The sequence below is a fragment of the Lissotriton helveticus genome, chromosome 9 (genome assembly GCF_964261635.1).
Source record: "Lissotriton helveticus chromosome 9, aLisHel1.1, whole genome shotgun sequence".
Classification (NCBI taxonomy): domain Eukaryota; kingdom Metazoa; phylum Chordata; class Amphibia; order Caudata; family Salamandridae; genus Lissotriton; species Lissotriton helveticus.
Genome location: NC_136070.1, coordinates 946,916,526 through 946,942,967, shown reverse-complemented (window position 1 = coordinate 946,942,967; position 26,442 = coordinate 946,916,526). Strand labels below are relative to the sequence as shown.

The following is a 26,442-nucleotide window of genomic DNA, read 5'->3' as shown; positions in this document are numbered from 1 at the left end:
GGGGCCCTACCATAGCTCTGGAAAGGGAGCCATGTTGGAACGCCGGAGAATGGTAGTCATCTTGGTACATGGCTACCTCTTCCTCAGGATTAAGTTTTTAAAGCTCTCACTTTTAAGAATATATATTTTACCATGGCATTTATTATAATGCATGAGTAGAATAGTTTTGAATTTTAAAACCTAGATACTAGGAAAAATAAGCTTTACTTCATGAGAAGGTACTCTTTACTAGTATGGGCCACCATTATATGATGGGAAGGTTGGGTGGGGTGGAGAGCCATACTTGGATGGAATACCCACACCTCTGAGCACTCTTTCTCGCATGTAGGCTAAGGATAGTTCCACATGCTTTTTTAACTGAATGCTGGAAAAATAGTGTGATTCCTATTCAACATCTGTGTGATAAATAATCTACTAAATTGATACTATTTTTTTTCTTTTTTGTCCACTTTAAACTGGGTTGAGGTGCCAATGGCTAAGGCCTATTTTTCAAAAATTTGATATTTGCAGGTTTACAGAAGCATTAGCTTCTCTAGGCAGTACAGAAAGAAAATAATGTATGTTTTGATACTGCAAACATTTTGTGTAAAAATTGGAGAATTAGAGGAACGAATAGTGTCCCTTAAAGCAAAGCTGCCAAGGTTTCAGATTGCTTATGTGTGACATTTTCATAATTTCAGTGTAATTATGAGTGACATTTTCTCGCAAGCATAATCAAGCAATAAACATGAGGGAAACATAAATATCAGAAATTACACCCATTGAAGTCGAAGGGGCAGCCAGGTGAGGATAAAAGGGGAGAACTTCTCCGCATAGTTACCTGGTTTTTCCTCATCTGGCTGCCACCAACGACCTTGCTGCTGTGCCTGAACCTTGCTACTGCTGCTAGGGAACGCAGCGGTGAATCTCCCATCCCCTTAGACAGTCTAGTTTTGTGAAGCGGGGAAGGACTCATGTTTGGTCCCAAAACAGGTGGACAACCTTGGCATCAGTAATTGAATTGCAGGCGAATTCTGAATTAGGAAGTCTTTGGCTTAGAACTGGGCCTGCAGGGGGTTACCATGGAGCTGTAGGGAAGGGGCTGGGACTCCCCCTACAGCGATTGTCCCTAGCCTCTCACAGTACTCCATTACATGGCCCCGGAGAATGTCAAAGGGATGGTGTCTGCGCCAGGGGACCAAGGTATGGCCCGCTTGCCAAGGCTCATCCCATTGGGTGCCAGGGGGGATCCCTTCTTGGGTAGGCTCTCGCATGGTATGTTGGGGGTCCAGTTTTCATGTTGGCCCACGCTCCCCCTACTTTAAGGGGGCAGGTGAGTTTGCCTTGTGATATGGAACTTGCAGTATGGGGTCCACAGTCCCGAATCATTTGGAATAGTCAATGCCATGGTGCCGGGGGAGGGGGAGGGGGGGAGTGGCCAGCCATGACTGCTTTTGAGCATCTGTTGCTAGGAGATGACAGGAATTAGTTTCTCTAATCAAATGATTCTTGATGTAAATATTGTAAACGTCTTGTGGAAATTTGGACAATTGAATAATTCTGTTGATATATGTCGTGTTTATGTTGATTGTAATAAATACGGCCTGTGAATTGTATATTCTCTAACGCAGTGATGGTGTCTCGTGTCTCTGTCTCCCTTAAAGGAATCCCCATTTGAGGGGAGGGATGATTTGGGTAAGTCTTGGGCCGTTCCCCTACCTGTAATTGCAGGCGCTTGGCACAGAGCCCTCTTTCTCCTGGGTATTCTGCAGAGAGAAGTGCTGTTGCAGCATTGTGCGAGGTGAGGGGGTTTGGGTGGGAAGGCTAAGGGAGCGACAAGGCCTCAGGATGGGTAAGATACTAGGCAGAAGTGGATTGCTTGGGCAGACGTGGTTCTAAGGTAAAACGGTGCGATGGGTGGAGAGGGGGTGTAGAAATGCAGTAAGTAGGAGATAAGATGATCTGGGAGGGTTTGCAGGCGAACTGTTGACATCAAAACCTCAGCGAGGGAGCTGTTGAGTGGGAGGGAAACATTTGGCATCATGTGCGTAGGTAGATGCAGGGTAGGGAGTGCTGTGGGTAGTGGGAAGCTTGGATAAGAAACGCAGTATGAATGAATGTAACAAGCATTTTGCAATGCAACAGGTTTCGCATTTACCCGAGTTTGAGCTGTTGGCATTGTAAATGACAATGCCTTTTTTTATGTTTTGGTTTTTGAAACATAAATAAAATGCATTATTATTTACAATGCCAGTATCTTAAACTCACGTAAATGCAAGGCCTATTGCATTGCAAATGCTTGTTTATTCTGTATGTATGTTCACTTGTTCTATTATGGCTTTTAGCCGAAATAAAGATTATGATGATGATGAATATTAAAGAAAACTGAATTAAAAGTTAAATAAAAGACGGCGATTGTTGATGTGCGCACTGTTTTATAACGCCAGTTATATTATGCTGCCTTTATTTTGTTGTCTCCAATTGTTGCTACTGCCAAGAACAGATTAAGGAGAAAGGGCATAGTGTACCTTACCTCTTTGTCGTATGCTTAAATCAGATCTGTCACCAATCATGCTAGTTCCCCTGTTTGCGTACAATGTATTTGGAGCGTACTCTTCAGATATCTCATAAGAGATCATACTCAACAGTAATTGATGACACCACTATCCAATACCTCAAAATAACAAGCATTGCTGCACCGACGCTTTACTTTTAATGTCAAAAGTAAAGCACAGGTGCCGTGATTATACCAAAAGTAAAGAAATAGAAAAAAACATCTATTTCCTTACTTTTGCTATAATAGCGGCACCCACGCTTTACTTTTAATGTTAAACCCAATCACTCTGGCATAGCTCATTACCTGTCTTTTCTCTTCTTTGATACCACGGCTTCTGGAGTCCTGACACATTAGGGGGCTGGGAGGTGGGGTAGGGGCACTAGTGAGACTACATACAAGGTTATGGATTGAGCTCATTGTATAAAATTGCTGGTCCCCAGCAGAGACCGGGGGCCATGAGTATTGAGTGGGAGAGATGCAGAGGTGAGGCCAGGCAATAGTTGTGTAAGCAAAAGCTGATGGAGAATGATGCGACATGGAGCAATGGCAAAGAGATATAGAAGGAAGTGGGAGATACAACGAAAGGAATGAGAAGAAACAGTTGAGATGTAAGTGAGGAGGTGAAAATACAGACCAGTGAAAGGGACATTGAGAGAGAATAAGATTCCGAGAGGAGGGAGCCTCAGGGGCCCCCACACTGAGGAGGGAGGAGCCGGGTCTGCACAGTGAGGAGGTAGGAGCCAGGCCCCAAAAATTCTGAAAGGTGGCATAGGTCTTATAAAGAACAATAAGGAGGTTTATGGAACATAGTATAGATGGTATGTGCCCAGTATCATATGTATTCTGGTCATGCGAGGGCGCAAATTTTTCAAATGGTCGGATGGGGGTGGTAGAGGTGTAGAGGGCATTTGGTAGTAGTAGTAGAAGCGACTGTCGAGGAGTTATTGCCCTGGGGTAACAATGTTTTCTAGGTTGGGTAGATGTAGTGCTTTTATTGCTGAAACACTAAGCATTGAGCTCCCAAGCCCCTACCCCCACCCCAGAACAATGCAGGTGTGTTTAGGTCCGGATTCTGGATCGCATAGGACAGTGACGTAAGATGCAATTGGCACGGGGCGGGTGTAGTGTATCAGGAGGCAGTACAGGCTTTGTGCCATGATTGCCATGGTGGGGGATAGCTCTCTAATGGGTGTGTGTGAAGGCAGGTTGGAGTATTAGCTAATGGAGCTAATGGTGAAGGGTTTGTTTGGGCTCGAGAAAAAGGAGGGAGGGTTGGTGACAGGACCATGGTGTTTGTCAACCCCGTTGTAGGGTCTGTGTTCTTATTAGGCTTTGTTTGCGTGGCTTTTTATGAGCATCAGGGATGCAGTTGCTGCTTCCGGCCCAGCTCATGGGATATGGGAGGGGTGTGGGGGTGTGGCTGCAAGATCAGCATTTGTTGGATTTCAAAGCAGCTAGTGAGGCAAGGTTTTGGGTCAGAGACGCAGAGTCACCTGTGGAGAGGGTGCTTGCTGAAGCAGGGGGGCAAACGGAGGGGCATGCGTTGCTTTATCAAGTGTATTTTAGAAGCCCGCTTTTTACTTATCTGAGTCTTGGTGGTGGCTTTCCCAGTATGGTTATGTTCGGCGCGGTATACAACCTTAACAACGCAACTTTTACAACGACATACCATTACCACGCATTTTTTACAACGCAGGAACCATTACAACGAAGTACCATTACAACGCATGTATTTACAACGCAGGTACCTTTACAGCGCATACCATTACAACGTAAGTATTGGTAAGTATATAATTTTATCTAAATTATTATAAGTTTGGGTTTTTGGGTAAAGGGTATTTTTAGGGTTCAGGGTCAGTTTTCAGTTTTTGGGTAAAGGGGTATTTTTAGGGTTCAGGGTCAGTTTTGGGTTTTTGGGTAAAGGGGTATTTTTAGGGTTCAGGGTCAGTTTTCAGTTTTTGGGTAAAGGGGAATTTTTAGGGTTCAGGGTCAGTTTTCGGTTTTTGGGTAAAGGGGTATTTTTAGGGTTCAGGGTCAGTTTTGGGTTTTTGGGTAAAGGGATATTTTTAGGGTTCAGGGTCAGTTTTCAGTTTTTGGGTAAAGGGGTATTTTTAGGGTTCAGGGTCAGTTTTGGGTTTTTGGGTAAAGGGGTATTTTTAGGGTTCAGGGTCAGTTTTGAGTTTTTGGGTAAAGGGGTATTTTTAGGGTTCAGGGTCAGTTTTCAGTTTTTGGGTAAAGGGGTATTTTTAGGGTTCAGGGTCAGTTTTGGGTTTTTGGGTAAAGGGGTATTTTTAGGGTTCAGGGTCAGTTTTGGGTTTTTGGGTAAAGGGGTATTTTTAGGGTTCAGGGTCAGTTTTGGGTTTTTGGGTAAAGGGGTATTTTTAGGGTTCAGGGTCAGTTTTGGGTTTTTGGGTAAAGGGGTATTTTTAGGGTTCAGGGTCAGTTTTAGGTTTTTGGGTAAAGGGGTATTTTTAGGGTTCAGGGTCAGTTTTGGGTTTTTGGGTAAAGGGGTATTTTTAGGGTTCAGGGTCAGTTTTAGGTTTTTGGGTAAAGGGGTATTTTTAGGGTTCAGGGTCAGTTTTGGGTTTTTGGGTAAAGGGGTATTTTTAGGGTTCAGGGTCAGTTTTGGGTTTTTGGGTAAAGGGGTATTTTTAGGGTTCAGGGTCAGTTTTGGGTTTTTGGGTAAAGGGGTATTTTTAGGGTTCAGGGTCAGTTTTGGGTTTTTGGGTAAAGGGGTATTTTTAAGGTTCAGGGTCAGTTTTAGGTTTTTGGGTAAAGGGGTATTTTTAGGGTTCAGGGTCAGTTTTGGGTTTTTGGGTAAAGGGGTATTTTTAGGGTTCAGGGTCAGTTTTAGGTTTTTGGGTAAAGGGGTATTTTTAGGGTTCAGGGTCAGTTTTGGGTTTTTGGGTAAAGGGGTATTTTTAGGGTTCAGGGTCAGTTTTGGGTTTTTGGGTAAAGGGGTATTTTTAAGGTTCAGGGTCAGTTTTGGGTTTTTGGGTAAAGGGGTACAGGGTAAAAATTAAATACAATTAAATTTAAATTACATTAACTTAAATTGAACTAAATTAAATTAATTAAATTAAATTAAATTAAATTATATTAATTTTAATTATTTTACATTAAAAAAAATATTATATACTTACCAATACTTACGTTGTAATTGTATGCGTTGTAAAGGTATCTGCGTTGTAAATACATGCGTGGTAATGGTACTTCATTGTAATGGATCCTGCGTTGTAAAAATTACGTGGTAATGGTAGGCGTTGTAAAAGTATGCGTTGTAACGTCATACATCCGTTCGGCGCATTAGCAAAACAGCCCATTACCCTGCGTAGCTGCATTAAGTTGGGTTAGAATGTCAGTGGACCTCAATTTACAGAGAGAACATTCTAACTTTCAAGTTAAAGGAGCAGGAAATTGTGGGAAGTAGCTAACCGTTGCCTGTACCTTTCATATGCACTGAACTGAATCCTGTCAGACTCAGCAGACACATTACAAAATGGGCATACTGCACCAGCCTATGGAGGCTGCTCAAGTGTGGGTGTAGCCTTGTGGCTAGAGCGGTCGACCTCGAAGCTGGGGAACAGAGTTTGAGTCTCGGCAAAGACGCTCAGCATCCTGTGATTCTAGCAAATCACTTAATCTCCCTGTGCCTAACAAAAACAAGCATTTGCAATGCAATAGGTCTCGCATTTACGCAAGTTTTAGCTATTGACATTGTAAATAACACTGGAAAGAAGCCACCCTTGACATTAATTATGGATCAATCCAAAAATGCTGATACATGAAATAGCTGTGGTAGGCGTTTGACAATGGTCTTTCATTGAATGTGTCACCTGGTGTGAATATTTCAGTAGGTGTTTGATTATGTCAAATTGGTTCACATTACAGAAACATAGGTTACAAGAGATCATCGGTTAATTAACACTGGACGGTCGTTTTCATTTTGCATTTACACTACAAGAAAAATACAATTGGTATGTTGTTCTTTTATTCGCTAAACATGGGGATGTTACCCCAGGGTTTGGATCTGTGGCCAAGTCACGCGCTGGGTGTTATTAGACTGGCTGGTTTTCCTTGGTGTCTCTCTCCTTTCTTGTGATTTTGTGTGCCCTTTTCTCACTGGTGAGGGTTATCTTTTACCCTATTTTATACATATATTTCCCACTGGCTCAAGTTACATAATGTTCCTCAATTATTTTAGAACCTTTTTTGAAATTGAACATCATATTGAAATAACTGAGGCTCACTATAAATGGACTCTTATGATGAGCAGTATTTTTATGTTCTTCATAACTGACCTTCATGACAAGTTATCTTGGATGTGGTAAATTATGTGACTGCTTAAAAAGTAAATATATCATATATTTTAAAAATATGTTGTATACAAAGTGTAGGAATTATGGTTATATGTGGACATTTGTCTTTTAATGAATTTAACATGTATATGTTGATATGTCATGTAACCTTTAAATGGTGTAGTTAGATGTGGTACGTATTGTAAGTTCTGTAATATGGGAGAGTTTTATGTGTCCTTTTTCTGTAAATTTCAGCCCTGAAGAAGTCCTAGTAGATTAGGACGAAATGCGTTGGCTGAAGGCTTTTGATTGACAATAAAAGAAATTATAAATCATCTGTTGGGACAATTGAGTTCTCTCGCATTAATTGGTTCAACTGGAATAACATATTTAAAACGTCTTGCTTATATGTCAAGAAAGGTGGTGCGGGTCTGATCTATTGTTGTATTGTAAATAACAATGCCTTTTATTTTTGTTTTAAAAAAACATAAATAAAAGGCATTGTCATTTACAATGCCAATACCTTGAAATAATTGGAACTGTATCCAAATGAATCATCCCAATGCTGCTCAATTTAGGAAAGAGGTAAAAAAGACACACTTCTTTAAAGACTACATCACAATGCAGCAACAATTCAATAACTAGCTACCTCTAGTCATTAATTGACTCTGTGCTTGACTTTGACCCTTTAAAGTGCTCTACTGCCTTTTCTGGCTAGGCATGTGCTATGCACATACTACATACATACATGTAGGCTGGATTTGGTTTTCTAAACTGTAGAATTGCTATGATCTGGTTCAATAATTTAGAAGTCAAAACTTACACAACACTGCGCTAAAACAGAAAGTACTACCAAAGCACCCTTTTGAAATTGCCTGCGACGAGTTTAAGGGGGTTTGAGGGGGTCGCAAAACCGCACTGCAAAATGCGGAGGATTGTAAAATCACCCCCTTCTGAAATTCCAGGCGGATACATGTAGGCTGGATTTGGTTTTCTAAACTGTAGAATTGGTATGATCTGTTTCAATAATTTTGAAGTCAAAACTTACACAACACTGCGCTAAAACAGTAAGTATTACCAAAGCACCCTTTTGAAATTGCCTGCGATGAGTTTAAGGGGGTGGGGAGGGGGTCGCAAAACCGCACTGCAAAATGCGGAGGATTATAAAATCACCCCCTTCTGAAATTCCAGGAGGTGAAGAGATTTTTTGTACTTAAAGAACGGAATTAAAAACCTGTTTCAAAGTCCGGACATCAATGCTAAAGAAATACAGTCACAATGTGAACCTTACGAGCGTCTCAACGTTTATACCTATTTTAAAAAGTGTGCGATTCAAATCAATAAAGTTGCTTTTTTTTTTAAACCCTATACAATCACAATATTTTGAAAACGCTCTGACTGAAATAGAGAGGCTGGAAAAATGTCTGTAGAAAAAGCTCGCTAGGCTAAGACAAAAAGAACCGCTTTGCAGAGTCTATAAGCAGAAAACACCTTTCCTCTTCCGAGCCTGGCGGTTGTCTCGTCTACCGTATTAGCTTATAGACACCACCTTCCTTAAATTTTTATTGGCTGCGGGAACGTGGACTGCTGCGCGCAAAGCTTGCTCATTGGGTCCCGTACACGCTAATCCAGTTTTTGTTTTTTTAAACGCAACCTCAGCAAAATAGGGGATGTGGTAGTAGATGCTGACAACATGGCGTCTCTTCTAAATCTCATAAAAACAAATTTGTATTTTCTTTCACACGGCTCATACTTTGTTCTAGAAAACAACCAGCTACATTACAATGAACCGTACAGTTCCTCTAATGTGCAATGCGACATTTACGTGGGTTTCTTTTGTGACATAGACATTCTCCTGGAGGAGCTATTTCCACCGTCTGCCATTTTAGAAACTGAAGCCAGACTTGCAATGGCGTGTCGTTCGTCTTAGGTCGGGCAACAACAGCGTCCATTTTAGTACAGTTTAAGGCACACCATTACGACTTGGAATGCCACAGTCGCTTCAGATAACGTTTCTACTTCTTCTTTTCCTCTGATTGGCTGAAATATGAAAACGTATGAAGTACTTTCAAAATACAGAAATATTTATTTATTGGTGATTCCATATCTCTAGCGTGCCGCAGTGTTAAAATGGACATGTAATATTCAAAGAAGTTGTCGGGTTTTCTAGCTGCGCATGACCCCTCTTCCCCCCTCCAATAACACAACACCGAGCGGAGCAGATTGCCGCTGTTAAAGAGAATTTGGTTGGACCGGACAAGTCCTTCTTCCATTACGGTGGCGGGGCCGTGGCGCAGTTCGAGGCGTTACCACCTAAGTAGCTTTTCCCACCTCTGCTATGCTGTCCGGCTTGAGTTGTTTATGTGCTGGTGGAGGAGATACGGTGTGGGCTGTACACGTACGTTTTTCTTATGATCTAGAGTTTTTCCTTCCACAAAAGCATTCTAAATTACCGCGCAGCTAGGCTGTTGTTTGTCTGCAGACGGTGGTGTATGGAGACTTGGGATTCTGCGAAGGAAGCGGTGAATGAACTGAGTATGGTTAAAGTCTCTCGCTCAAAAAAGACTTATTGCCCAACCCGAACACGCCTGCTCTCTTGTTTAAATATATATATTAAAAAAAATGTAACCACACTGCCGTTCCAGTCAGCGAATATCTAAAGCGCCCACTGTAGAAAACTGCGCAAATGATTGTCAATTTGGTGTGTGGCGCCTGTCATCAATTGGGGTGGAGTGCTCTCACCCTGGCAGTTAGCCCATCTCGTTGCCAAATGGGGTGAGGTATCGTACAAGCCGAAATTCGAGCAGGGAAGCACAATCTTTAGGAAAAATCGCGAAAATCTAACATGTTTTTTTTTTTTAATTACGAGAAAGCCGAAGGAAAGCCATTTGTTGCTTCAAATAGTGTCTCTCGTCTAATTCTGACTGTTGGCATTTTTGGCGGCTTCAAGCAATCTCTTAAAAAAACACAAGCACAAACACACACGCGTCGCGCGGTGAGGGGGAGAGGAAGGGAGCGGGCGCGATTCACTCACTGGAGCGATAATTGCTGCAAGATGGTGGCGCGCGCACCCGCAAGGGAATCTCCTGACGTGCAGGCGTTGCCATTGAAGGCAATGGAACGTGTGCACGTGCTTGGCTGAAAAGCCAAAGCGTCGGGAAAAGGTCTTTTTGCCTTGTAGCGCATGCGCACTGCGAAGGCGAGACCTAATGAATGCATCCATCAGTAACAAAACTGGTGCTCATGTAAAGCGCTCTGATACCCGCAATACACCGCTCATCTACTGCCTGGCCGGTATAATGGTTCGGACCGGACCGCGGCTTGAGAGTGGTGGTGTGTGACTGCTTTAGCAGTTATCCTGCCCTGCACTGCAGTCCAGTGTAGTCAATACCGCACAAGTCAGTCAGAGTGTTCGACCTCCTGGACTGCGGCAAGGCCTGGGACGGTGCTGAGGGGCTTCCAAACAACTTTAAACTATGCCAGGCCCAACTATGGTGATTGGGCAAAGGATATTATGATACTGAAGACTCGTGAAGTGACGTCAGTGATTACTGCGGGCTGAGCTAGGTGACTGGGCAAATGACATCATTGTACTGAAGACTGCTGACATGAAGTCAGGGATTACGGCAGGCTGAGCCAGCAAGCCTGCTGCAAGCTGAGAAATTAAATGAAATACCAGTATTTGTAAAGTGCACAGCTACCTCCGAAGTGGTGTCCCGGCGGTGGGGGCCCTCGGGAAGATTAAGCAAGCTATTGCCCAGAGTCACATGGTGCTGGGCTAACCTGCTGCCGGCACTGGGGATCGAACCGTGAACCCTGTGGTCCAGAGTCAGGCACCCTGGCTGCTGCGCCACATCTCTTTCACTTCGACAGTCAGTGTAGGTGCTAAATAGCAGCGCTCCGGCAGACAGCTGAGGCCCTATAAATGCATGACAATGGAATTTAAGGGCAGTGATGCGGACCACCACACTGAAATGCGCTAGTCTAATGCCGAATATATGGTAGTTGGCAGGGCTGCTAAAGGGAATTGCTACTAATGTTCATATTATACTTGTTCTAATTACAATTGTTTTAATTTCTGCTGCTAATTGTGATATGAATATCTTCCTAATTGTTCAGTGGAGTACAGGACAATCAGCACATGAGACTGTTTTTTAAAATGATATTGTATTTTATACTGTACATTTGTACACAGTAATGGGTAGCTTACTGGTAAAGACTCGGTGGGCACTGGCATATTCGTCCAAACCCATGTACGCGGAGTTTATATCAAGGATGGTTAGGCTGGTGTTGGTTGCTGAATATTGGCACCTTCTGGAGAAATGCTTTGCGTCAGTCGAAAACCAGTAGTCGTAGTGGGGGGGGGATCTGAGGGGCACGACGTGCCCATCCTTTTATAATTTAAGCACAACAGTTTCCCTACTTACTATGAAAAGATAACCGTCCCGGGACGGTAATTCCGATAGTTTAAATGCTTCAGCATTTCAGTGTGGTGTTCCCGCATCACCGCACTGAAATGCATTGTCACACATTTTAGTCACTGACCGGGCACTCTGCCTGACAGCTCCTCTGACACCCAGCTGTGTGTGCCCATGCGCAGGTGGCCCGGGCCGCAGCTTCACTTGCCAGGCTCAGACTAACAAGATCATGCTGGTGCTGTGCGCAGCTCTCTGCTACAACAATGTAACAATTTTGAAAACTTTGTAGCCTTCCTGGAGAGACCCAGGCGGGGCCTGCCGCCCAGCAGAGTCGTCTTTGCCGCGTTACAGTAACCAGGCAGCTGACAGACTCTGTGGCTCCGTGGGGGGTGTGTCAGGTGTGACCTCCCATGTCCGTCCAGGCAGTAAATGAGGTTGGAGAAGCCGCATGGGTCCAACCCGCCGCGCTACCTATGTCTTAGTTTGGCATCAATGATGCAGCGCTGAAGTTCTGCCTGCGCAGGAGGGCGACTCGAGGCAATAATTAACCCCTCGGCGTTGGACCGGCAGGCGGGACCACGGACTGCACAGCATCAACCTGAGACTGTGACTTGTCTCAGAGAGTGGCCATCATCATCATGGCCTGGCGGCGCGGCATCAGAGGGCTGAGGAATGATCATGATAGGGTGGCCGCCGGTCCGCTGCGGCCGCTGAACAGGACCCGGGCATTCACCTCGCTGCAGTGAAACTGGAGCAGTCAGGTCTGGACCCATTGCCGTGGCTTGCGGCCTCGCAACAATAGTGAGTGCAGCCGAGTGCGTTAATAATCATTAAGCGAGGGTGACTGTTTGTTTTAAACACAGCGTCTAATATGGGCAGGCACCTGTTTCCAAGCAATCCAATTTTGTAGGTAAGAGAGTTGAGTACATGAAGATCGGGTGATTGGACAAGGATCAAACAATACTTATAAGTGCAGAGACCGACCACGCTTACAACACTGAGGTTTCCAGATTCTATGTAGGACAATTTATTCTTGGGGCAAGATATAGAGCTTCTCCTTGCTCAAATGGGTGTAATTTCATATATTTACATATTTCCCTAGTTTCGTTACTTGACTTCGCGCACGAGAAAGTGTCATTAATATTCCTTGAAATGTCACTCAAATTTAAACAAAAATTGTGAAAATGTCACACATAGCAATCTAAAACCTTGGCAGCTATGAGTGTCACGCAGGAATTTCTTGTACTGTTAAAACAAAGGAAGGTAGACACCTAAACAAGAAGCAAGCCTTCTTTCGAGGGTGCCTGCTTGCTGAAAGAATTGTAAAAGTACGCAACGGGTCAATTTGCAAATGTGAAAGGTGCCTGGAAGCCGGTATTGGCTTTAATTGATGGAATCACTTAACGCTTCCTGCAATACACATATTTTAACTTTTTGAGAGATATTGCAAGAGAGGTACCAGCTGAGCTGTGTGCTTTTAAAAGACAGTTATAAAAAATTGCCCGACATTTTACGATCTGGAAATGACTCAAATCTATATTTTTGAAATACTTTTTTGCACAGCCTATCCATACTGTGTGTAATGCAAGTTTCAAATAATGACTTAAATATTCACAGTGCTTTCCATCTCAGACTGTGACCTCTTACCCATAAACATACACAAGTCACTATTCTCCACTGCACCAACCAGGATTCATTTCCCACTGATTAACTTAGCTTGCATTTATCTTTTTAGTTAAGCTGTGCACTATTTTATATGTAGTTACCTGAAGGTGAAAGACCGAAAAAAGCGACAGAATCCCTACTCTCATTCACCCGCCACTGTGCGCAGCATCACAGTTCCCATACTTTTCCTTAATGCACTTCGACCGTTTTTGAGAACACACAATGTGCCTAACCTAACAACGAAACCACAATTCCCAGGAATCCTTGAACTCACACACTGCTCGGAGATGTCAGCAGCCATCTTAGAGATGGCGTTCTTGGTAGGAAATTGTGCTCCAATTTTCCTACCAGTCTTAAGCTTGGATTTCTGTTTTCATCTGGGGAACTCAGCACTCATGACTGATTACTAGATGACAACTTAAAATCAGGGAAGTATTTCTGAAATCAAGTCGTGTTGGAAGAACAAGTTTTAACAGTTTTTAACATTAGATTTAACAGGCATAGATTTAACAGCAAATATTTTACAAAAACTCTGGGTTACTTCTCGTGAAGGAAAGGGAAGCATGACTGTGAATAGAACTTCTGAATATTCTTACAAATTATTAAGTGCATGGTACATGAATTGTTCATTAAGTGACATATTTATATGTATGTAGGTGGATGAAAGCATCCCGTAATACTGAGCAGTGTTAATTGCTTTAGAGCTGCACAGTCATGCCCGTTAGAAACTAATTCTATCATCTCCATAGTAGGAACATTCACGAAGTAGATGCTAGTTGCATTATCAATAGAGATGGCAGATCCTTCAACACTGATGAGGTACTAAATCTTGTGAGTGCGTTATATAGAAATATGCCGATAACTACTGTTGGTGCTCTACGCTCCACAGTAATGACAGACTATTAAAGCTAAATTATTTGGCTTTCGATATTCACCTTGACCCAATGCTTAATTTGAGCCGGTGGTTTCGGCTGCTCGGCACCTGCACTTAATTGCTGGACTGGCACTTAATTGCCTGAACCTGCACTTATGGCAGCTGCCACCTGGTGGCGCTGTTTGCCCTATTTAAAGATGAGCAGAAAAACAGTTCCATGTTAATTCAATATACATTAAAAACAACTAATACCAGCCATCCAAGCCATTCTTGAAGCTTTGGGGGCCTCGAGCAGTCCGAATTGCCACACTTGTAGAAGTGTGATAGCAGTTGTGTAAGTATAGTGGCAATGTGAGGTGCAAACTGCGGTGGCCTCCTGAAGAGGGCCGAGGCACTTTTTTTTTTGTTTTTTTACAAATTGAGCACTGCCTTGACCTGCAGAGTGATGAATCAGTGAGGTCCGGTGTCTCTGTTTTACCTCTTATCCCATTCTCCCTTTCCTGTTTTCACTATCAATCTTACTGTGTGGACTGATGGTGGATGCAGCAAGGATAAAAGAATGCATCGCTCCCAGTGGACCCAAAGTACAAGGTTAGTGCTTTCTGACAGATATTTCAGGACAGTTAGCCTGCAAACATTTTTTTTTCATACAGGTAAATGATTATTGAAAAATATATATATAATACCATTTGTTTGTCAGTAGTAAGAAGTAAAGAAAATAATTATAAACTTACAAATGTAGTATTTTAAGATAAACACCATTGGCTTTGTTAAAAAGAAACACATTCAAATCAGATTTGCAGCTATGCGGATGTGGCCTGTTTACAGTGCATTGATGTCTATGTGCTCTAAGTAAGGTGGATGGGACATCTGCTCCTTTTTGGTGAATGGCCTCCATCTGCTAAACTCGTAATCCGGCCCTCTGTCTGTATAAGGGAAATGTTTTCCGCAAGGTGCACAGAGTACATTTGAATGTTCAGGAGAGTGTATTTGAATGCAAATACAGAGAGGCGATCAAGTGGAGATCATTCCTGTTTCAACCAGCCAAGGGCTGAAGGAAAAACAAAGCATCTTTTCTTCCTGTACTGACTTTATTTATTTAATTTTCCCTTGTGGTCTTCTCTCGAAATCCCCTCCCCCCCTCCCCTCCCAACCTGGCCCCACCGCTCTTACCTGCAGCGGCCACGGCTGGTACTGACGACTTCTAAATTCGGACAGGGCTACATATTAAGTCCAACAATCCAAAATCAAAACACAGTAGAAAACGATAATGCACTACCAAAAGTAATGACAGGGAATGCCAAGGTGTTCATAGGAGTATGTAATGTTTTCATGCAAATACAATCTATACTCATTTGTTTTACGTGTTATTTTACTAAGTATAAGGTAAATTCCCAGAATCCTAGTTGACGGGGAATGCTTTTGTTTCAGCTTCTGTGAGTCCAGTTCTATTTTCGTACCCTTTTAATTTAATAAGTGCACAGTTACCTGTGGAAAATTAGAAGGTGGTTTCTTCTATTCTTTAAAGATTATAATAACTATAAGATCATGAATAAATAAAAGTTTTAATAACTGCCTTAGTCATGGAATTGGGAAGTTAGAGTATTAACACTGCATTTTAATGTAGGAATAACGAACCTCAGGTCATTGATCAACATGTCAAAAAACGTAGTCCTGGGGTAATTTATTGTAATGAAACTGAAAATTAAAAACATACTTCAATAAATGGCAAAAGATTACTGCATTTGAAAAGAATAACAGCTACTTAAAAATAATATAAATAACCGTCAAATGAGGTAAAAGCGGTATGGTTATGGGTGCTAATTGCTACAGAAGGAGTTTGAAGATCAGTTGCTCTCAATAAATATATGTTATTATGCTACATTTAGATATCTAACTACATTATTTTTATATCTGTTCATCAATTACTCATGCCTTATTCTTGATGTAGCCAATATATGACTTTATGCCCACTCAAGATGGAAAGGTTGAGTTATCCTTATCTAACATGGTAGATTTAATCTGACAACATCTCCCGAAATTTGAACTTGGTAGTCATTTTCGAGGGTACATGGATGCCAGTATGGTGAATGAATCCTTTCTGTTTGTTTTGGTTCTCCTTCACCGTCAAGATTTTTTTAACTTGTTGTACCTAAGTCTGTTTTGAACTTGTTTGGAACCCTTGGCTGTTCACATACCAAGGTATGTTGTATGCTGAAGCAGTAAATTAAAGTTGGTATTCATAAACTTGGAACACAAGGATTGGTACTTACATGTTTGTTTGCTTTTCATTATGAATTTAGCTGGACTGGATTATAGACCCTTGTGAAGCAATTGTTTCCTATGAACTTTTAACTCCTTAGATTCAGTATATCCTTTTATGTATGAGCATTTGATTTATGTGCACACATTTACCAATAATAATGATCTCACATATTATTATTCAGTTCAATACTAGTTGATGACAAAGGGCCAGATTTAGATATCGCAGTACGTTATTTACCTTATCAATGCAGTAAATATTCTATTGTCCCGACAGAGTAACTGTACTCCAAATTTAGAAATTTTGCCCAACGGACATCTATTAACATGTAATTTTGTTCCTGTCAATGTATTGACATTTTGATGGATCGTTCAGTCAACACGATTGTAGCATCTGTCCAACTTTTAAAATGTTTTAGTATTTTCAAAAACTAAATTCCAAAGCAAAATTTTGTCTTTTAAAATACAAAAATGAATAACTCTCACACCAATGTAAGTTACCTCCCATGGTATGATGATCATTTTGCAATTTTCGTTGCTCCTTAGCACCAGGGTTTACCCGGCTGTAACAGATTGTGAGAAATGGACATTTGACCATCCACTCTAAATTAGAGTAGTCTCCATGGCTGACATACTTAAGGACTGTCCTTCTGTAAATCAGGGGGATAGACTTTCAGTTTGACAAAGAGGGTATTCTATCATCTTTGTGATGGAGTACAACCCCCACCTAACTCTAAATCAGCCCAAAAACCATTTAATGAAAAGGTATAAATGTGATCCATAAATATTTAGAAAGATTCTACATTATAATTATAATTATAAATCTCAACATCTATGTTCTAAGTTCAGAGGCAGTGATCACTAAACCACAGGCAAAATCATCAACTAGTCCAAACAGAAGGCTGTTATCTCAGCTGGTGTTTCTCTGTCCCATTCCCTTTTCCCACCAAGGGCTCTCAGGTGCTCATAAAATAGAAAACAGCGGGTGCAGTGGGTGAGCTGGACATGCTCCTTACTCCTTACATTTCTGCAGACCTGATGAGGCATGAACGAGTGGAAGGCCCCTGTTTTCTGTCCTCTTGAATGTCATGGATCCAAAGGCTTCTTCCCTAGTTGAGATAGGACGCACCAAAGGTGAGATACAGCAAAATATGGCTGAGGCTAAAACCAAAAATCATTGTTTGCTGCAACAATCAGAGGAAGTTACACCTGTGGTTAAAATAACGAAGACTGAGACAAAACCTAGTCCCTTTAATATGTCCACATAAATCAACAAGCGTACACACAGGCTACAGGCGGGGTTCAAGTTCCATCACCCACAATCACCCTCCTATTCTGCTGGTGTCTCCAGAGAGTTTTTCTGATGATCCCTAATCAGATGGGACCGTTTATTATTCAGTAAACTCTGTATTTCCTGTGTGTACCATCAGTCTTCCCAACACAAGTAAGTAACTATAGTAGCCTTTGTGCTATTACATTTGGCAGAAGAAATGTTATTATCAACGTCTTAATAGCTCAGAATAGTACTTTTCTCTATGATGTTGAAATATTTAGAAACAAAATCTGTTGTATATTGGATAGGAGGTCATTTGCAAATGCATTAGCTTACTCTTACAAATTTTAAACCAAGGTAATAAAGAGCTCGTACTTTATTTGAATCGATTTCAGCATTTGGAACTGAAGACTGAAAGGGTTACAGAAAAAAAGAACGGAGGATGGCTGAAACGGGCACCAATGGTCACTAAAAGAAACAGAGCCAAAAAAGTGGGGAGCAAGTCGGATCCCAGATCTGCGGGAATGGGAAAATGACTTAGACTGGTGCTCGGGAGCAGAGAAGGTAGTCTATCAAGCCAGAGGATGTCCACAAAAATGGGGTACAATCTGGGGTAGCTGGAAGACATATAGGGGTATTGGAAGGGTAGGAATAGTGAAGAAGAGAGAATGTGAGTATTAGTAACCCGGGTGGTCCTGGGTGAGGTTGGCTGCCTGAGATGATATTTATCTAAGAAGTAAGGAATTACAGTACTGAAGTATGTCTATTCTCTGTTTTATATGTGTAAAACATGTCCTGAGCCACTGTTTAATAAAAAGATTAAATAATTTAAAAAAAAGAACCGAAGGAACACAGTGACTCAAGTTACTTATAGTCTTACCAATTAGGAGAAATTATTTTAGTGTTACAAATTAATCATCAGATGGTAGAAAGAAAGGGCAAAAAGAAACACTCAGAGTTAAGTTATAGGATATGTGAAAGCTCACATACTCAACTAACATCAGAAGCAGCTAAACTCCCTTTGTCCAAGTCTATACAGATGGGAACTTTATGTCCACCCTATCTAAGGAAGAAAGGGAACATAGGCATACAATCAATGTATGTACGTACTGTGGTTCTGATAAATATGTAACAAGATTGTGACGAAGGCATTCCTGGCTGGGTGTCAAGCTTGGATTTGGGAGCTACTTTGCGGTTGGGAAACTCCAACCTCACGGCCACTCTGTACTGATGGCAAAATGCGCAGGCGCAACAATCGGAGTTAATGAGGGTAAAAGTCGGAGAAGAGAGAGACACACATGTGCCACTTATCTCAAACTTCAGATTGTCAGAAGAATAGACAGGCTAAGGAAGTAATGGGGTCTAGATGGTAAAAGAACATGTAACAGTAAGGAAAGTGTATCACTGGAAGTATCCAAACAAATAGACAATAATTCACTGTGCTAATACGTACTCCTTGCAGGCTGAGCTGTAATGAGCCCCATGCCTCAGGCTTAAATAGCCCTGCTGACCATGCCGCACCAGACGTGTGCTTCCTAACATGAAAATGACAATACTGGTGGGTTAACGGGCTAATTTTTGCTCTCAGTTTCCACAACCGGTCTTCTACAGTTTCCAATACATCTTTTAGCCAGGTCTCCTATTATGTTCCAAGGAATATGGGAAATGTATTCTTCCCATATTCACCCTGATTTCTGTAAACTTCCTCCCACTGTTTCATGGTCTATCCCCTTGTAGTGGACCTGACTCTCTCCTTTGCGTCTATGGGCCACATGTACGTAGCTTTTTCTCAGTTGCAAATATCCCGATTCACAGAACTGGGCTGTTAGCGACCAGTAAAAAGCCTTTTTCTATGTACCAAAACCTATTTTGCATTTCGGTAACTTATTACCAAATCGCAAAATAGGTTAGAGATTCAGTATTAGGAAGGGGCGTGTTAAGGGCGTCCCTTCCTAATAACGACTCGCAGTGCTATGTATTAATGTTTTGCGACCAAAATGCGGCTGCAAAATATTCGCTTTTTCATTTGCAAATACAAAGGGCTCCCAAGGGACCCCTTCCCCTTTGTGAATGTATGAGAAAACGCTATGGGCCACTGACTACTCTTAAAAAATGAAAAGAAAACTTTTCATTTTTCTTTTTGAAACACATCCTATTTTCCTTAACCCCTTCTACGCTCAAGACGAGCTCAGCTAGTCATGAGTTACGCCTCTCGCACGCTCATGACGAGCTCAGCTCGTCATGTAACGCGGACTTCCGCAAAAGTCAGCGCACAGCGGGAAAAACGATAGCGCGCAAGGTGTTAAAGGAAAATGTGCTGAATTTGCAAAAGAAAACTTTGCTTTATTTAAAAGTAGAAACAGAGAAGGTTGCCTGCTGTCCCCAGCAGGCCATCATCCCAGTGTTTTTAGAGTTTTCCAATGAGTGACAAATTGCGATCTACCTCATGAATATTAAGGAGGTAAGTCAATTGCAACCCATTAGTAATCGCAAACCATGTAAAACACACTGCTGTATATAGCTATTTGCGATTTCTTAATAGCGAATCGGGCTAATAGGATTTTGCAAACGGAAATGTTAGTACATGTGGCCCTATGTTCTGTAATATAGAGATACTCAGAATGTTAATTGCTGGTGCCTTACTATCCTCTCTACAGGTCGACAAGAAAAGATGTCCGCCTTACCATGAGAATTTTTAGGTCTATAAGTGATCTTGTAATGGAAGCAGGAGAAGGTTACTGATCAGCAACCATGACATACTATAGCAAACTTCATTGATGTGAGGCATAACAGATTCTTGTGATCTGTCCATCCAGTGAATTCATGAATTGCTCTCTTGAGATAGTGTCGCCAATGTGAAAAAGAGTACCTAATGACTAGTAGTTCTCTCTCATAACTATGATCAACAATTAAACTGGTCTCACCATTAACCATGAAGATGAGTCCAGTGCTCATGTTGCCTTACAGAATCCGGTGCTAGACAACACTAGACTGATGCATCTTCCTGCTCTATTATTCTCTTGTTCTGACCGCAAATACAAGGCACAAGCCATATTAGATTCCCGCATGTTTAAGGAATTTGTATGATGTTTAGTTGACTAGAAACTGAAGAGCACACCATCAAGATACCTACAGTGTTTCATGTTGCCTTCCACAAACCACTGCTAAGCGACACTAGATTGATGCTTCCTCTTCCTCTGGTATTCTCTTGTTTGGAGCCTGAAAAAGGGGTACAATTAATATTAGATTCCCTCATGTCTATGGAAACTATATGATATTTGGTTGACCGTAAAGAATATAGTCCTGAGAAGTGATCTTAGAAGCCTGCAACCAATATAAACTTTTCCTGCCTAGTAAAGAGATTTCATATTGTCCATCAGATAAACTAAGTGGGACTTGCAAGGGGAGGAAGAGGGAAATGGGATACTGTTAGGGATTCTAAAGTGAGCTCTATGAACATCACTATAGTTAAGAGTGAACATTTAATGGTTAAGGATTCTAATCGCTTCAGATGGAATAGGAAGAACAGTTGCTCATAGTGATTATGTTTTATTCTGCTAGACTTTCTTAAGTCGAAGCACTCTTTAGATATCTAATCAGCACTAAACAATTATTCTTACTATATTTGATACATGACGCTATTTCGAGTCAGGATGTGCAGCGTACAGAGACAGGAAAGGTTGGATACTCTCATACAACATGGCAGATGTAATCTCATGACGTTTCTCATGACATGAATGGGATTTGAACTTGGTTGCTATTTTCAAGCATATATAATTTATAAATATAAATGTAGTCATTTGTGTTCTACAATCGGAGGTGGTGAGCAATAAATCTAAGGGAAATGATCCCAATTGGTCTAAGCAGAAATCTGTTCTTTTAGATCGCGTTTTTCTTTCTCTTTCCCATTCTTTTTTCTCCCCCAGGGCTCTCTGGTGTTCATAATATAGAAAACATCGAGGGCAGGGTGGGAGATACAGAGAATTTTCTGATTCATGACATTCCTATTAATCAGGCGTTTCCTGACATTTACCAATGCAATTTGCGAACCCAACTTAAAATGAGTGATTTGCTAGGCTTTCTAATCTGTGGAAATATATTAAAAAGTTACAATCATACCACACACTGTCATTGTAACCACTGGACTAGAAATGCTGAATTTAGAGATACAGTTTTTATGATACAACATGATAAAAGCATACCTCTTTGTCCTTCACTTTGTAAATATCAGGCGCTGTTTTGCTTTCCTTAATTGTTGTCTCCTTTTTAGTTCCAGAGCTTTTTCCTTTTGGCATTAAAGATTTAGACAACTTTGGAGACTCTGCAAGTGATTTTGACCGTAGTGTATCATCAAAATCTGTTGGTTGTTTACTATGCGTGCTGACTGGTGGCTGAGTTGTAGTCTGTTCAGAAGCCCTGAGATTGTCTGATTGCAAATAGTTCCTGGCTTGTGATGACTCCAGCTGATGACTTGTTATAGGTGTCTGAGGGAGCACTCTATGCTGCTGCTGCGGCAAACTAGTTTCACCAGGCTGATGCCGTGGTGAGCCCGTGTGAGGTTTTCCGGGTTGGTGCTGGGTCGAACCAGTGGATGTTGTCACAGGTTGATGACGAGGTGATCCTGTGGGAGTTCCGCTGGCGGGATGCCTTGTTGGTCCTGTCGGCTGCTGTTTTAGATTAGGCACAGAAACAGATGGAGGGGCATCTCCCAGACTTCCCTCTAGCAACCTCTGAGTTTGGCAGTTCAAACATAGCCATTCATTTTTCTGCAAAATAAAGAAAACACACAAGTCTTGTTAACATCATAGAATCTAGTCTCTTATTGTCCCTGTTAATCTTTTTATATTACCCTTAGTTCATGGTGAAACATACACGTTAAGCACAACTCAATATAATAATTTTGTTCTAGAGGGGTAAACTCTGCTGTCTAACATAGTGATATTTGATGGTCGTAGGCTCAACTCATAGGATTGTAAGGTTTCCATACTTCTAATTTACTAGATTATGGTCCCAATGTACATTTCCATTCACAAAATATAATTTTCCAAATTGATAATGGACGTTTTGCAAATGGAACACTATTTTGCGAATCAACCTATGTACAAATACGTAAGTCCAAATAATACACATCGTAGTGTCTAACTATCCGACCTTCCTCATTAATATCATGATGACGCCATCACAGTTAGTCAGTAGGCCACCATGTCTGGGATCGTATTTAAATAAAGAAAACTTTTCTTTTTAAATGCAGTCCTATTTTTTAACAAATTGTGTTGACTTTTTTCTAATACTTGCTTCTTACCTCAACATACATGTAATACATCATAGCACCATGCCTGTCATGTAGAGTGTCTTGATAAACATTTTAGGCCCTAATTACGATATCGGGTGACACCGTTTTGGTGTGGTTTCCTCCAGCAGCACAAGCTCCCATAGAGAAATCGGAGTTGGTGTAAATCCCTCCGCTGTGTGGCAGGCACAGGTGCAGGGATCAACAAGAGGGAACTAAGGGTGCCCCTGCTGCCCCCAACCAGAAGCCTCAGGGAGAAGTCACTTTTCTAAAGGCTTTGCATGTCTGAAAGCCCGATATGGAAAGCCTGTCCGAAACCAACATCATAATCCCAAAGGGGAAACGCCATCCGCAGGGATTATGCTGCAGTTTCCGGGAGCATGTCGGAAGCCAGCTGGAATGACTGGCCAGTTCACCTACATTGTAATTAGGCAGTTGGTAATCAAACCAGGGATGTCGGTCAGAGGCTTTCCGACCGACATCCTACTGAGGCCCTTAGTGTGATACGTGGGCAAAAGGATCCTTCAAGTCAACAGCATTAGTTGATTAACAAATAATAGTATAACTTTAACATTTTGAATGCATGAAACATTCTACATCATGGTAATACTATAATGAAAAGATAACACTCTAAAACAGCAGCAAACTTATTCATATATCATAGGCAGTATTAAGGAGGACAAGTATTGATCAAAGTGAAAGATGCAGTAGTCGTTAGTCTTGGCCCCACCTGTCAGGGAGCTCACCTAGAGCTTAAATTACAAATTAGATTCTGTGGTACAATATCACTTGCAACAGTGATGTGCTAGCACCGCCTATTCTATTTATCGTGGTCTAGTGTGCTTGAGGCAGTCTTTGAAGTAGAAACTCTACTCCTCCCACAACAAGGTAGCAATAGGATGTTTGCAGGGTCCCCTTGCCTCTTCCCACTGCAGAGATACAGATTCCGCATTGGCCCATCTGACCACCCCAGCATGCCAGTGGGCTATGCTGGATAGGGGTTGAGGCCTTGCATCTCATTGTGATTGAGTGCCTAACTATAAGGAAGGTGAAGTCCAAGAATCAGATTATCGTCCTACCAGATTTAGGACGCTTGTATAGTCCAAGATTACAGCACTCTAAATTGTTTAACTCTCAGTAGGCAGTGGTAGACGTGAGAAGGGTGCATATTGCGTCGCAGAATGTCCTGCCGATTTGGCAGTCCTACAACATGTGTATCATATCTGTATTCGGATTATGGCAGCCTGGGCAGTCAGAAGAAGCAGTAGTGTCAATTTTTAAGCACCATGCCAGGGTTAAATAAGCTTGATGGAGTATGTTATGTCAAATGTACACAAATCTGGTATTCCTGAGAAGCTATGCGGGTGTGCAAGTGATCTTTTCCATTATTTCTGTGTAATGTGGCAGCCAGCATCTGCCTCCCACTTACTTCGGAGGTCAGCCAAGGGGGCCATTGACCAATCTGGAAAAGGCCTACAAAACAGAAAAACAATCTTCGACCAATCCCAATTGTGAATAGTGTTTGGAGCAATGTTAAATGCAGTTCTATTCTTTTTTTAAAGTTTGCTTGAGAGTTGGCAGTGGTCACCTGGACTACTGCCTCCTCCCCATTAACGGTTTTTTTCACATTTACAAATAGTAAGGGTTCTCAAGGGACCCCCTTCACTTTTGTGAGTTTAATATCGCCTAAACTTGGGAGTTGATTGCTTTCCAATGTTTTGTGATAGGATTACAGTTACAAATCATTGATACATTCTATAACAAATCGATATCTGAAAGGGACGCCCTAAATAAGCCACTTCCAATCAGCGATTGGTTATAGGTTCCCAAACCATTTTGCTATTTATTACCTTGACACCAAACCGTAATATGGGTTTACCAAATGATAAATAGCGAATTTGCTGTCGTAATCCTGTGATTTTGCATATCGCAGGCTTTGTGACGGCAAAATTGCTTTGTACATCAGGCCCTACCTGTATATGCTACTTACTATGGAATGGGGACATTTCCCGAACTGGCACTGGGGCATTACCTAACCTAAACATATGCTATCATTCTAATAAACTCTGAAGACAAGAAAGTATCCTACAGAAAAATACAGTGTACCTTTTCAGGTTTAGAAATTTACAAAATTGTAGCTGTGATTTAATTACAGTACAACTATATAGTTCTTTTGGGTTCTTTCAGGAACACATTTAACTGAATGATACTGAATCTAGAGGAACAAGCAACACAAACCAAAAATTGTGATTATCTATAGAAAGACATATTGAATCCACCTTTTCAGTTCTATCTCAGTGTCTCAGGTAGTTATTGACATGTGTATCGGAGACCCTCAGTTAGTTGTTGACGTGTGCATCGGAGATCCTTGTCTCGGCCCAGTCAGTCTAGAATGCATGTCATATTTAATTATTCCCAGCGTGACAGCAAGGTTCATTTTGGCAAATTTTCTCCTGCAGCAGAAGCACTTTCGTCTGAAAGTGCTGCTGGTCGGCCACCATGTCATAGTGGCCAGTTGGCATTAGTTATGCACAGAAAATCCCTTAAGCTGGGGTTTATTTCTGTAAAACAAAATATCAATGGCCCCGACACACGGGGACTGTTCTCCCTCTACATGAGATCCACCAAATGTATTTTCCTTCAAGGGATTGGCATGTTTTTTATGGTGGTCCTCAGAAAGAGATGTGCGGATATGGACCCCAAGACCAGTCCTAAATAAGGTAACATTTTCGATGCATTTACCGAATGGACGGATAGGCAGGCAGTTTGTAGAATTCAGTAACGATTGGAAGTGGGCATTGGTGTCATCAATAGACTTTCACATTGTGCTCTATTCCGATTTTGACATATTGGACATATGGTAAAAACAAGCAAGAGGAAATGGGCAAGGGAAATCCAGTAGAGAAGCTCAATTGAGAGGTTTGCATACATTTTGCCACAGACTGGTCACCATAATCTTTATAAACTCTTTTATGGCATTAAATTCAGGCAAATGCCCTTTGCCTTCTATCTACTGTTGAATATTGCAGGAGCCTGATGCCTTTCTAGGAGAAGAGAAGAAAGGGAATAAAGATAGGAGCAAAAGGGAAGACATTGAGCTGGCAATTTGCATATGGATTCAGAGAGGGTGTGAGAAAAAAGGCAAATAAAGAAAATCACACAATAGCAATGTCATAGGGAGGTGGAACCAAACAAATTAAAAGGGAAAACCTCCAGTAGATAGAAAAAAAACTGGAGCTGCTTGTTGCTACTGTGCACAGATTTTTAAAAAAGGCCCGAAGAAGAAAATGAAAACTCAACAATCTGGCTCTTGCCTAACATACTTAAATATAACAATAATGAAATATTTCATTATTTGTAAACCTGATGCTTATGCTTGTCCAGAGGGGTGCGGTGCAAAAGCAGCAAAGAAGGTGTGATATCTAGACAAATAAGATAAAAAAGGTTGAGGCGGGGGCTGATTTGGCACCCCATTCAATAACTAAGAATAGTCAGCAGATAACGGGAACTACCTCACAGTTACTTTACAGGAAAGCTTAGACACACAATTTAAACAGGAGACCTACTAAACAGCCAGAGAGTGATACAATCCATAGAATGGCCAGTTCTCTTTCAATACAAACATTTATTCTCAAGAATGGGCCATTGGGGATGGGTCATTAATTGGCTGTAGCTAAAGGATGAAGATTCTTTTTTTTCATCAGCAATCTGATGAAGGGGGAGTGGTTGGTATGCAAGATGGTGGTTGACATTCTCTAGCTCTTTCAAGTTGGCATCTGATATCCTTTTAAATCTGGATACTGAGGGGCAGAAGATAGGAGCCTGG

The 26,442-nt window shown here is 41.6% G+C and overlaps 1 protein-coding gene across 1 annotated transcript in view; it reads right to left on the bottom strand.

The window, feature by feature from the left end:
• The window catches only part of BSN (bassoon presynaptic cytomatrix protein), a 761,556-nt gene that overhangs the window by 209,757 nt on the left and 525,357 nt on the right, over positions 1–26,442 (bottom strand). The window contains exon 5 of the mRNA XM_078662357.1: positions 21,529–22,092. Coding sequence (XP_078518483.1) covers positions 21,529–22,092 — 564 coding nt within the window. The remainder of the gene's footprint in view (positions 1–21,528; positions 22,093–26,442) is intronic.